This window comes from Octopus bimaculoides, chromosome 11 (genome assembly GCF_001194135.2).
Source record: "Octopus bimaculoides isolate UCB-OBI-ISO-001 chromosome 11, ASM119413v2, whole genome shotgun sequence".
In the NCBI taxonomy this organism is placed as follows: domain Eukaryota; kingdom Metazoa; phylum Mollusca; class Cephalopoda; order Octopoda; family Octopodidae; genus Octopus; species Octopus bimaculoides.
In genome coordinates this window covers 50,379,734-50,391,577 of record NC_068991.1, presented here as the reverse complement: position 1 = coordinate 50,391,577, position 11,844 = coordinate 50,379,734, and the positions used below count along the sequence as shown (strand labels likewise).

The following is an 11,844-nucleotide window of genomic DNA, read 5'->3' as shown; positions in this document are numbered from 1 at the left end:
TCCAGCAAATAAGATCTGAAGAAGGAATTCTAATTCCCGAAATATCATCAGACTATAGATAACCAAGTTACAACAGATATATAGTCCATTTTTTGTTCTATAGTGCATTGTTATACTTTTCTAAACTTTTTATTCTTTATATATATATATATATATATATATATATATATACACACACATGTATATATATATATATATATATACATACATGTATATTCATATGCATGTTTTATATATATATATATATATATATAGGTAAAAAATGTTTGAGAAACACTGCTTTAGAAGAAAATATTTTCTTCAGTGATTTTATAATTTTCTAACTTTTACAGGTTTTTTTTCACAGATCAATGGAACAACACTAACTTCATTCTTGAACCAATATAGTTCAAAAACTTTTTGTGTATTTCCCAATGGCACTGATAGCACAACATAAATATTTGATCAAAGTTGATCTTCAAAACTAGTATTGCTTCATGAAAAATGTGAAACAGTGAATAAGAATTTGAAGGCAAAATGATGAATGATAATAATGAAAAATTCACTGAAAATTATTTCAGAAATTGTGTCTTTAAGGAAAAATTGACCGACTTATGAAAATATATAACTTTATTCAGAAAATTTTTTAAATTACATGAAAATAGTGCTTTCGAAACTTCCAGAATTTTCAAGTTCATATTTTTTATGTAAAAACCAGACAAAATCAATAAAGGAAATATTATTACATAGAAAGAGTAATTGGAAAATGTATTGATAGATATTGATTTCTTCTTAAGGTACAAAGTTGCTTTCTCAGAGAATCAAATACAGCTGACTGAATCAACCTTCCAATATGGTTGGTGTGCTTTTAATAGGTCTCAAAAGGATAAAAAGCAGACATAAAGAATTTTAAACCCCAAATTTATAGGGATAGTGTTTAAAGAATTAGTCAGACAGCTTGTGTTTGTCGACTCATCAACTTTCTTCATTAAGCAAATATTGTAAAAATGAAAAAGTATCGATAGAAATCAATCAGCTTCTTAAGATATAATATCTAATGAAAAAATGTTAATAAAGAATCGAAGATGTTTTTTGTTTTGCTTTTTTTAAACCAAGAAATATTTTGTCATTATTTCAGTATAAAATCTGTTTGAAATTTCAAAGATGGAAGTTATTCAATCAAACATTAGCATAACCCCCCCACCCCCCAAAAAACTAGAATTAAATATAGATTAGTTTATTTGCCTATTGCACTTTACTCTCATTTGCCAACTATTTCTGCATAATTTACACTCATCTACTCCATCGTTGATGCCATATAACAGATCAAACTACAAAACATTAACTGTCGCAGCTCATTTAAATGACTACAGTTTTGAGAAGATTGGTGACTTTTCTGCTATTGATTTCATAAGGTCTTCACTCTGCAACATTACTTGATTTAAAGCAGCCTGAAAGAAAATATAATTTGCCATTAAATGCTGTCGATTTTAGGAGGAGTTTTAACAAGTCTATTTCAAATTATAAATTTACCTGTGTATACTCTATCAGAGATCACAATCAAAATTTCCAAACTGAAATTGTTGCCCAACCTAAACTTGTATACTTGATTGCTTCTATCTTCATGAAGCGTGACAATCCAGCTGGGTGGAGCACACATTCATTCAAATTACTGACAATAACCATGGTGTAACTAAAAACTGAAACTATGTCACAGACTGTATTCACTCCCTCCCTTCCCATGTCACATGTATGAACTTTAAGAAAAACAAGGCGTAATTTCTGTTCAACTGCATGAAATTATGAATGCATGTTTAGACAAACTAGTAAAATGCTGCAGAAAGAAAATGGAGATGATTTTTTTTTTAGTTCATCTTTGTTCTAAGTGTAATAAAACTGTGATATTATGAGTAACAACTTTCCATAAATCTTTGATCATTACATAGCAAGAGAAATTGTTAAGATTTAAATGTAAAGAGGGCATTTCACTTTGACATAGTAATTCAGTTCTGACTATTTTGTCTCTGTCTTCTGTTTAATATCATCTCAGCTTTCCCCCAAAACACCAACTGTCCTCAACTCAAATACAATAAAATGATTAACCCTTTAGCATTCAGATTACTCTGTTAAATGTAATGCCTATTTATTCATAATTTTTAGTTAATCATGCATTACCTTGTAGCTTTGAGGTTTCAAGGATGTGATTGTTATTATTAGAATGTAGGGTACGTTTGATAAGCTGAATATGGCCAGTTTGAACATAAAATGGGTAGATATGGTTGGTTTAAATGCTAAAGGTTTAATATCAAGAGCAATATTACTTATGGTCAGTCATTCTGTAAATAAGTGATATTGTCGTTAATTCTATAATCATGATTTCTTATAACTGGACTGGGCTTCCAATACAGTTTCCAGACCCTTAAATGAACTTGAATTCATCAGTGCATGCTAACAAGTATACTTTAAATGACACAGTGCTCCTGCTGTTTATCTTGACCTCAAGAAATTTATTTTGATATGATGTACAACACATTTTCTTATGTTGTGCCATTGTACAGAACTTTGTATGTACCAGTATGTATCACTATACAGAAATTTATAACTAGTCTACAAGAGATGGAAAGCAGATATCTATATTTTTGAGATATCAGAGAAAAGAGACATATCATGTCACACTGCATGGCCAAACTACTGAATATAACATCTCTACTATAGCTTGATTAATGACCAAAATAATTCCTGAAGTAATTAAATGTCAAGGCCTGTGGTTAGGGTTTTGATTTCCGGATGAGGTAAAGTGTTGTGTTCTTGAGCAACATTGAAAAAAAGACCTTATCTAAAATAAGATTCCACAATAAATGAACGTTGCTGCACTGATAACACCATTATGACTCTAGAAGAAATCTTGAATGAATGCGTTACACATGTAAAATGGCTAAAATCAATTTGACATAGCAAGCCAGTCACAGAGAGCCAATATTTTGACAGTCAATCAATCGAGTCAACTTTTAAATTGAACACCCTGTACTACTACTACTACTACTACTACTACTACTACTTAAAATAGACTTACAATGTTATCCAAACCATCTTGGACTGAATGGTCTTGGGAATACAGTAAATTCTTCTTTGTAGTTTGGATGGCAACTGGGCTTTTCCTGGCTATGACTGACGCAGTATCAAGGACAGCTTTCATCAGTTGTTCTTTGTCATCAAAAACACGGCTGCATAAAATTGAAGTAATTTTGTAATTAAATCTTTTAATGCATTTAATTTATAAAAGGTTTTACCAAGGTAACATATCAAAACAAACAAAATGAAACAGAAACAACTTTTCAATGAGTAATCAGCCAAAGATAAACCTCTGTACCTGGCTTTCATTGACATGGAGAAAGCTTTTGACAGGGTCCCCCAATCCCTTATCTGGTGGTCAATGAGGAGACTAGGGATAGAAGAATGGTTAGTGAGAGCTGTGCGAGCCATGTACAGAGACACTGTCAGTAAGGTGAGAGTTGACAATGAGTACAGTGAAGAATTCTGGGTAGGGATCCACCAAGGTTCAGTCCTCAGCGCCCTCCTATTTATCATAGTCCTTCAGGCAATAACACAGGAATTCAAGACAGGATGCCCCTGGGAGCTCCTCTATGTTGATGACCTTGCACTAATTGCTGAGTCACTATCAGAACTAGAGGAGAAGTTTCAGGTGTGGAAGCAAGAACAAGAATCGAAGGGCCTTAGAGTCAACCTAGCTAAAACCAAAGTCCTAATAAGTAGGAAGGTAGACAAAACACAAACCCTTTCAGGTAGATGGACCAGCTCGATCTGTAGAAAAGACGTAGGTAGAAACTCTATAAGATGTACCCAGTGTAAGCTATGGACACATAAGAGGTGCAGCAATATCAAAGGAAGGCTAACTAGGAAGTTAGTTTTTGCATCTGACAGATGTGCTGAAGTAATAAACACTGAAAATGTGCAGAAAACAACTTCTGCCACATTCCAGGGAGAAAAACTAGACATAGTTGATAGCTTCCGTTATCTAGTTAGTAGTGGGGGAGGGTACACTGAAAGTGTAGCTGCTAGAATGAGAATAGCCTGGGCAAAGTTCAGAGAGCTCTTACCTCTGCTGGTGACAAAGGGTCTCTCACTCAGAGCAAAAGGCAGACTGTATGATGCATGTGTATGAACAGCCATGCTACATGGCAGTGAAACATGGGCCGTGACTGCTGAGGACATGCGTAAGCTCACAAGGAATGAAGCCAGTATGCTCTGATGGATGAGTAATGTCACTGTGCATACTCGACAGAGTGTAAGTGCCCTGAGAGAAAAGTTGAATCTAAGAAGCATCAGTTGTGGTGTGCAAGAGAGACGATTGCGCTGGTATGGTTATGTGGCAAGAATGGATGAGAATAGTTGTGTGAAAAAGTGCCACATCCTAGCGGTTGAGGGAACCTATGGAAGAGGTAGACCCAGGAAGACCTGGGATGAGGTGGTGAAGTACGACCTTTGAACATTAGGCCTCACCGAGGCAATGACTTGTGATCAAGACCTTTGGAAATATGCTGTGCTTGAGAAGACCCGGCAAGCCAAGTGAGACCATAACCCATGGCCTATGCTAGGGCTGTAACCAGGCCACTTAGGAGTACCTTTCTTTCATTGGACACTAAACTCCGCTTGCAAAGACCTGTTGAGGCAAGTGAAATCGAAATTGAACCAAATTCGGCGACTGGCACCCATGCCAACCTCTCCTTCATTGGACACTAAACTCCGCTTGCGAAGACCTGTTGGGGCAAATGAAAGTGAAATCGTGATAGCACCTGTACCAGTGGAGCACTAAGAGTACCGTCTGAGTGTGATCGTTGCCAGAGCAGCTGTCTGGCCTCTGTGCCAGTGGCATGTAAATAGCACCATTTGAGCATGATCGTAGCCAGCGTCGCCTTACTGGCACTTGTGCTGGTGGCACGTGAAAAGACTTTCGAGCGAGGTCATTGCCAGTGCTGCTGGACTGGCTCCTGTGCAGGTGGTACGTAAAATACCCATTTTGAGCATGGCCGTTGCCAGTACCGCCTGAGGCCGTTGCTAGTACTGTGTGACTGGCCTTCGTGCCGGTGGCATGTAAAAGCACCCAATATACTCTCAGAGTGGTTGGCGTTAGGAAGAGCATCCAGCTGTAGAAATTCTGCCAAATCAGATTGGAGCCTGGTGTAGTCATCTGGTTCACCAGTCCTCAGTCAAATCGTCCAACCCATACTAGAATGGAAAGCGGATGTTAAACGATGATGATAGATTTCATTGGTTGATAGCACACCATAATTTTGTAATGACATTGTTAAAACAAGTGAATCATTTGAACGAATACATAGATCTGACATATTTTAATATATTTCCGAACAAGACATGTAATCCTACATTTTGTAAGCTTATTTAGCTAATGGTAAAATGTTAGTCTCATACCTAATTAAGTGAGACTTCAAATTACAAAAGCAATTAACTCCATTAAATAAATTTATCTCAGTAAAGAAATGGAAAATTGCAGAGATAGCAACGACAGTAGCAACTAATTTGTAAATGTCCTGGTTGCTGTTCATCTTTGAATTGGAGGGAAGTTCATTTTTCTTAACATTTTTTAATGATTTCAAGAAAAACATATATAAAATATTCTTCTTTATCAATAGACATCATCATCATTTAATGTCCATTTTCCAAGCTGGCATGGGTTGGACAGTTTGACAGGAGCTGGCAAGCTGTACCAGGCTCCAATTGTCCATTTTGGCATGATTTCTATGGTTGGATACCCTTCCTAACACCAACTACTTTAGAGTGTACTGGGTAATTTTTACGTGGTACCAGCACAGGTGCTTTATAGTAAAAGTTATAGTAGTAGTTAATATAATGGCAATCCTTTCACATTAATGAGTTGATTGTGAATTAGTTGAGTGTTTTACTTATGAACAAGCTCTCATTTTTACAGTTTCATTATTACAATTTGAAGAATAATTATCCATATACAAGCAAGCAATATCAGAAGAAGATTAACTTGGAAAATAGCTTTTGTGTGTGGAAGGTGTTTGCTGAGACCGCCTTTGATCATGACTGACCATGGGACTGCACCTAGAAAGTTACCCTCCAAGGCACAAGTCCGGGCAAGGTTGTTTATGGAAGACCAGTAGTCGCCCATGCATACCGGCCTCCCCTCTACATGCCACCAGTGTTATCCAAGGGAAAGGCAAAGGCTGATACAGCTTGGTACCAGTGATGTCGCAACTCATTTCTACAGCTGAGTGAACTGGAGCAACGTGAAATAAAATGTCTTGCTCAAGAACACAACACGCAGCCCGGTCCGGGGTTCGAACTCACAATCTCACGATCATAAGCTCGACACTAACCACTGAGCCATGCGCCTTCACATGTGTACAGGTACAATAAACACTAAAAATGTACAGAAAATAGACTCCATCGACTGTCCGGGGTGGGGGTAAGCTAGATGTAGTTGATAGCTTCTGTTATTTAGGTAACCAAGTCAGTAGCGGAAGTGGATGCTCCGAGGGCGTAACTGTGAGAATAAGAATAGGCTGGACAAAGTTCAGAGAGCTCCTACCTCTGTTGGCAACAAAAGGCATCTCCCTCAGCATGAAAGGCAGACTGTATGATGCCTGTGTGCAAACAGCTATGCTACACAGCAGTGAAACATGGGCTGTGACTGCTGAGGACATGCATAGGCTTGAAAGAAACGAAGTTAGTATGCTTTGCTGGATGTGCAATGTCAGTGTGCATGTACAACTGAGTGTAAGCGTCTTGAGAGAAGAGTTGGACATAATAAGTATCAGATGTGGTGTGCAAGAGAGATGACTGCGCTGGTAGAGTCATGTGATGTGTAGGGACGAGGACAACTGTGTAAAGTAGTGCTGATTTTTAATTGTGGAGGGCACCTGTGGTAGAGGTAGACCCAGTAAGACATGGGATGAAGTGGTGAAGCATGATCTTCAAACGTTGGGCTTCATGGAGGCAATAACTAGTGACTGAGACCTTTGGTGATATGCTGTGCTTGAGAGGACCCATCAAACCAAGTGAAATCATAATCAAAGCTGATGCCAGTGTTGTGTAACTGGCACCCATGCTAGTGGCATGTAAAAAGCACCATTTGAGTGTTGGGCCCCACAGAGGCAGTGTGGCTAATGCTGGTGTCACGTAACTGGTACCTGTGTTGGTGGCACATAAAAAGCACCATTTGAGAATTGGGCTTATGGAGGTTATGTGACTGATGCCGGTGTTGCGTAACAAGCACCCATGCTGGTGGCACATAAAAAGCACCCTTTGAACATTGGGCTTTATAGAGGCAATGACAAATGATTGAGACCCTTAGCGATCTACTGTGCTTGAGATGAAGACCCATCAAGCCAAGTGAAATCATAGTAGTGGCAGATACTGGTGTCATGCAGCTGGCACGTAAAAGCACCCATTACACTCTTGGAGTGGTTAGCATTAGGAAGGGCATCCAGCCATAGAAATCAGACTGAAGTCTGGTGCAGCCCCTCAGCTTACCAGCCCTAGTCAAACCGTCTAATCCATGCCAGTATGGACAACAGATGTCAAATGATGATGATGATGATGAAGCAACAAATATAACGAGAGACAAATGGCAATTTTGTAACAGTTTCTCAGCTGTCAATTTCTGCTCTCAATCAAGAGGCTTTCCTTTAAATCAGGGGTTTCCAAACTGTGGTCCGCGACCACAGGGGGTCCGCAAAGACAAGACAGGGGGTCCGTAGACAGCAAATACATTTTACGGGCAATTTGATTTTATATATGTTTTTTAATCGAAATCTTTTAATTGACAATAAACCTAGTTGTTAAATACTGTTAAATAAATAAATGTAAAAATATATGTTATTTTAAGCAAATATTTATGTATAAATTTCATAAGCGTTTATAAGGGGGTCCCTAAGGTAAAGCCTGAAATATAAAGGGGTCCGCAAGTCAAAAAGTTTGAAAACCCCTGCTTTAAATGACAGAATTAAGGTTCATTAGATACTGTAGCCCTACATACCCCTAAAGAGACGGGATGGAAATAACTAGATGTCAGTTTAATCAGGGCTGATAACAACAAATACCTCAACATATTCTTTCAACTGTACACACTTTCTCTCACACATGCAGTAATACATCTGTAATGAGGTTCATTTGAACATCACTCAAAGGGGCCTACATGTCTCATGATCTGGTAAAAAACAAGTGTCAGGAAGTAAGGGAAAGGTTGGCATTCCTTCAGTAATCAAATACTTATGGAAATAAGGCGGAAGAAAAAAAAAAACAAGTACAACATGATATGAAGGGATAAAACTTTATGCAAACCTCACAAGTCCAGCATCATGTGCTTCATCTGAAGTTATAGACCTTGCTGTGTAAGCCAGTTCTCTAACAAGGCTCTGATTGCCAATAATTCTTGGTAAACGTTGTAAAGTACCAACATCAGCTGCAAGACCAAAGTCTACTTCCTGAAGGAAATAAATGCACAGAAATCTCAGAGTATATTCAAACATGATGATGGTGGTGGTGGTGGTGATAGTAGTAGTAATCATTGTATATATGCACATGTATTAAAAAGAGTTGCATGAAATAAAATATGCCTTGAAAGCCTAAATATAAAGAGTTGAATAATGAAGTTTCAGCCATATTTTGAGAAATATCCACAATGATTAGCTCCTCTCTTCCAATAACATATTACACCAACAAGTGGCAAATCTAACTCCAACCTGTTTTCTCCCTTATAGAATTCTGCTGCTGCCGTATAGTTCTTGAGCTCAGATCTTAGTAAGGTAGCTACTCACTCATAGCAAGGTGGCTACTCACTATTAACAAGGTGCCTATACTCACTATAAGAAGGTACCTATACTCACTATTAGCAAGGTGGCTACACTCACTCTTAGCAAGGTGGCTACACTCACTCTTAGCAAGGTGATTACTCATCATTAACAAGGTGGCTACTCACTATTAGCAAGGTGCCTATACTCACTATTAGCAAGGTGCCGATACTCACTCTTAGCAAAGTGGCTACACTCACTATTAGCAACATGACTACTCACTATTAGTAAGGGGGTCACACTCACTCTCAGCAAGGTGGTTACTCACTATTAACAAGGTAGCTAGTCACTGTTAACAAGGTGATTACTTACAATTATCAAAGCAACATTTAAGTATTTGTAAAGAAGTAACTTACTTTTACTTGGAACCATGCATCTTTGGTACAATACCTCATGTCACAGGCTGTTATTAGATCCACACCAAATCCAATACAGGCGCCATGGACAGCTGAGATTACAGGTTTAAGACACTGAAGAAGTAGAAAGTATTTAATTCATATTTCAATCAGATATTTTTCTATTTTTGCATTAGATGAGCTCAATCAATCATTAATTAGTTTAAGTTTCTTATCTCTCTCTCTCTCTCATACACACACACGCGTATATATATATATATATATATATATAGCTCAATAAAATAATACAATAATTAAAAGAGATATGAAGTACAACTTAGAGGTAATAGTGATTTCAAATTTTAGCACAAGGCCAGCAATTTCAGGGAAAGCTGATTTCATTGAACTCAGTGTTCAACTGGTGCTTATTTTATTGACCCTGAAAGGATTAAAGGCTAAGTTGACCTTGGTAAAATTTGAACTCAGAATGTAAAGACAGATGAAATGGTGATTATCATTCTTATCCAGCATGCTAACAATTCTGTCAGCTCGCTGTCTTACGACCTAGAGATGATAATAAAAAGGCTGATGAATGTAAGCAGAACAACCCCGAAAATTAACAAATGAAAAATGTTAGCAGAGACGATCTGTTAATAAAATAACATTTAGATCTGGCCACCAAAATAATAATAGTGTCACACAAAAGAATGAAATATGATTTATTGTCTCATCCTCATCCTCATCATTTAACATCCGTTTTCCATGCTGGCATGGGTTGGACAGTTTGACAAGGGTTGGCTAGGCAAAAGACTGTACCAGGCCTCACTATCTGTTTTGGTAGGGGTTTTACGGCTGGAAGCCCTTCCTAACACCAACGATCTTACAGAGTAGACTGTCGAATATATGTAGAATGAATTTGAAATACAACCCCCCCCACAACACACACCACAAAAAAAAAAAAAAAAGGCTGCAGCAAGGCAGAAATAGCAGAAGATAAAACTGCAACAATTAGAAGAAGAGTCAAAGAACCTACAGCAAGAGTTTATAGTTTATCTTTGTCATGTATAAACAAGCAGTGAATTTTGATAAAATTACTGCACAGTTCACAGGGTTTTGAACTGTATACACTACCAGCACCAGTACAAACTGCAACTGCAAATCTCAGTCAAGAGATTCTTTAGGTAACCAGCTGTGACCATTCAACAAATGGATGCCACTTAACAATGATTAAATGCAGTGAATTTTAACTGAAGGCCTATGAAATAAGTAGCCTAAACTATATCCATTTAGCCTTTTCACTTTTCCACCCCATCTCTCAAACTGTGATTCTTCACAGTTGGCCATGATTGTTATTTGTAACCATTTTAAGTAAACTGAAGATTCCAAAACAATGATTTACCTTTTCAAATGAACTGCAAGTTTCTTGGAAATCTTTGATAGCTTTATGAAGTGCAAAAGCCCTCCTTGATACTTCCATATCTCCAGTCTCTTGGTGAACTTCTGCTAATGAGGCAAAATCAATTCCTGAAGATAGAAGATTATATTAAGATAAAGAATCTTAGAGATATCAGTCTCTTGGTAAACTTCAGCTAATGAGGCAAAATCAATTCCTGAAGATAGAAGATTATATTAAGATAAAGAATCTTAGAGATATTCTAGAAAAAAAGATTTTTAGTTTTGATTAAGATTCAAATCAAATTTTTTGGCACAAGACTAGCAATTTTGCAGGAGGAGATGAATCAATTACACCAACCATAGTGTTTGACTGGTACATATTTTACTGACCCTGAAAGAGTGAAAGGGAAAGTTGACCATGTCAGGACTTGAACCCAGAATGTAAAGACAAAGAGCCATTAAGGTTTTTTGTCTAGCATGCTAACAATTCTACTAGCTCACCACCTTTAGTTTTGAATAAGATTAAGAGAAGAAAACACTACCTTACCTCTTTTTTATGAATGATGTTTTACATGTATTGTTCCATATAGGTAGAACAGATGTTGTTGGAGTAATTGTTTATTGATTTGTTAAAGCCTTTTACACTGATAAGTATAACAACTGTGAAGTTGAAGTAAAATCTGTTTTTTTTTTCTCATCTAACCATCTCCCCTCACATTCCTATGAAATTCACACCTCCCCACCTTGTGTCCTGAAATAGGGTCTTGGTTTGGAAGTTCTAGTGTTTTGAGGAGTTTGGAACCAATATTTAGCCCCTATTGTTCCCAGGTCTACTCTAACCCAGAGTAGTAGCACCTGTTAGGTTAATTAGCTTGTCACAAAATTGTTTCCTGAAGAAGGTCCCTCAGACACTGCAACAGACCCAGAGCAGATGAGGTCCTTCAGCTCTTTAATTGCTCATCTAAGAGAAGGTAACTCCATACAAACCCTGCATCTTGATAATTACTGGGCTTGTGACGCTTGTTGCACCAGACCAATACAGATTTGAAGGCTGAGACAATAAGACTGGCTATGCATAAACCATGCCTACTATAATAATAATAATAATAATAATAATAATAATAATAATAATAATAATAATAATAATAATAGATGCAGTACCAGGCAGTGGCTCTCATGGTTTCTGATCTTAATTGATTGGAAGTGTTATCATGTACGTTGTTTTGTCTTGGTATAAAAAGATGGGCTACAGCAAATATTCTGCTAAATACCACAGA

The 11,844-nt window shown here is 37.4% G+C and overlaps 1 protein-coding gene and 1 long non-coding RNA gene across 3 annotated transcripts in view; one reads left to right on the top strand and one right to left on the bottom strand.

Moving 5' to 3' along the window:
- The window catches only part of LOC106873916 (uncharacterized), an 11,460-nt gene extending 10,453 nt beyond the window's left edge, over nt 1-1,007 (top strand). Inside the window, exon 3 of the long non-coding RNA XR_001409935.2 lies at nt 347-1,007. This is a non-coding gene — a long non-coding RNA (uncharacterized LOC106873916). The remainder of the gene's footprint in view (nt 1-346) is intronic.
- The window catches only part of LOC106873915 (delta(3,5)-Delta(2,4)-dienoyl-CoA isomerase, mitochondrial), a 24,002-nt gene continuing 12,749 nt past the window's right edge, over nt 592-11,844 (bottom strand). For both annotated transcript variants that reach the window (XM_014921448.2, XM_014921449.2), the window contains exons 4-8: nt 10,572-10,696; nt 9,194-9,307; nt 8,329-8,471; nt 3,053-3,203; nt 592-1,430 (exon numbers count right to left, since the gene is read on the bottom strand). In XM_014921448.2, the coding sequence (XP_014776934.1) occupies nt 1,347-1,430; nt 3,053-3,203; nt 8,329-8,471; nt 9,194-9,307; nt 10,572-10,696 (617 nt within the window). In that variant the 3' untranslated portion in view covers nt 592-1,346. The remainder of the gene's footprint in view (nt 1,431-3,052; nt 3,204-8,328; nt 8,472-9,193; nt 9,308-10,571; nt 10,697-11,844) is intronic.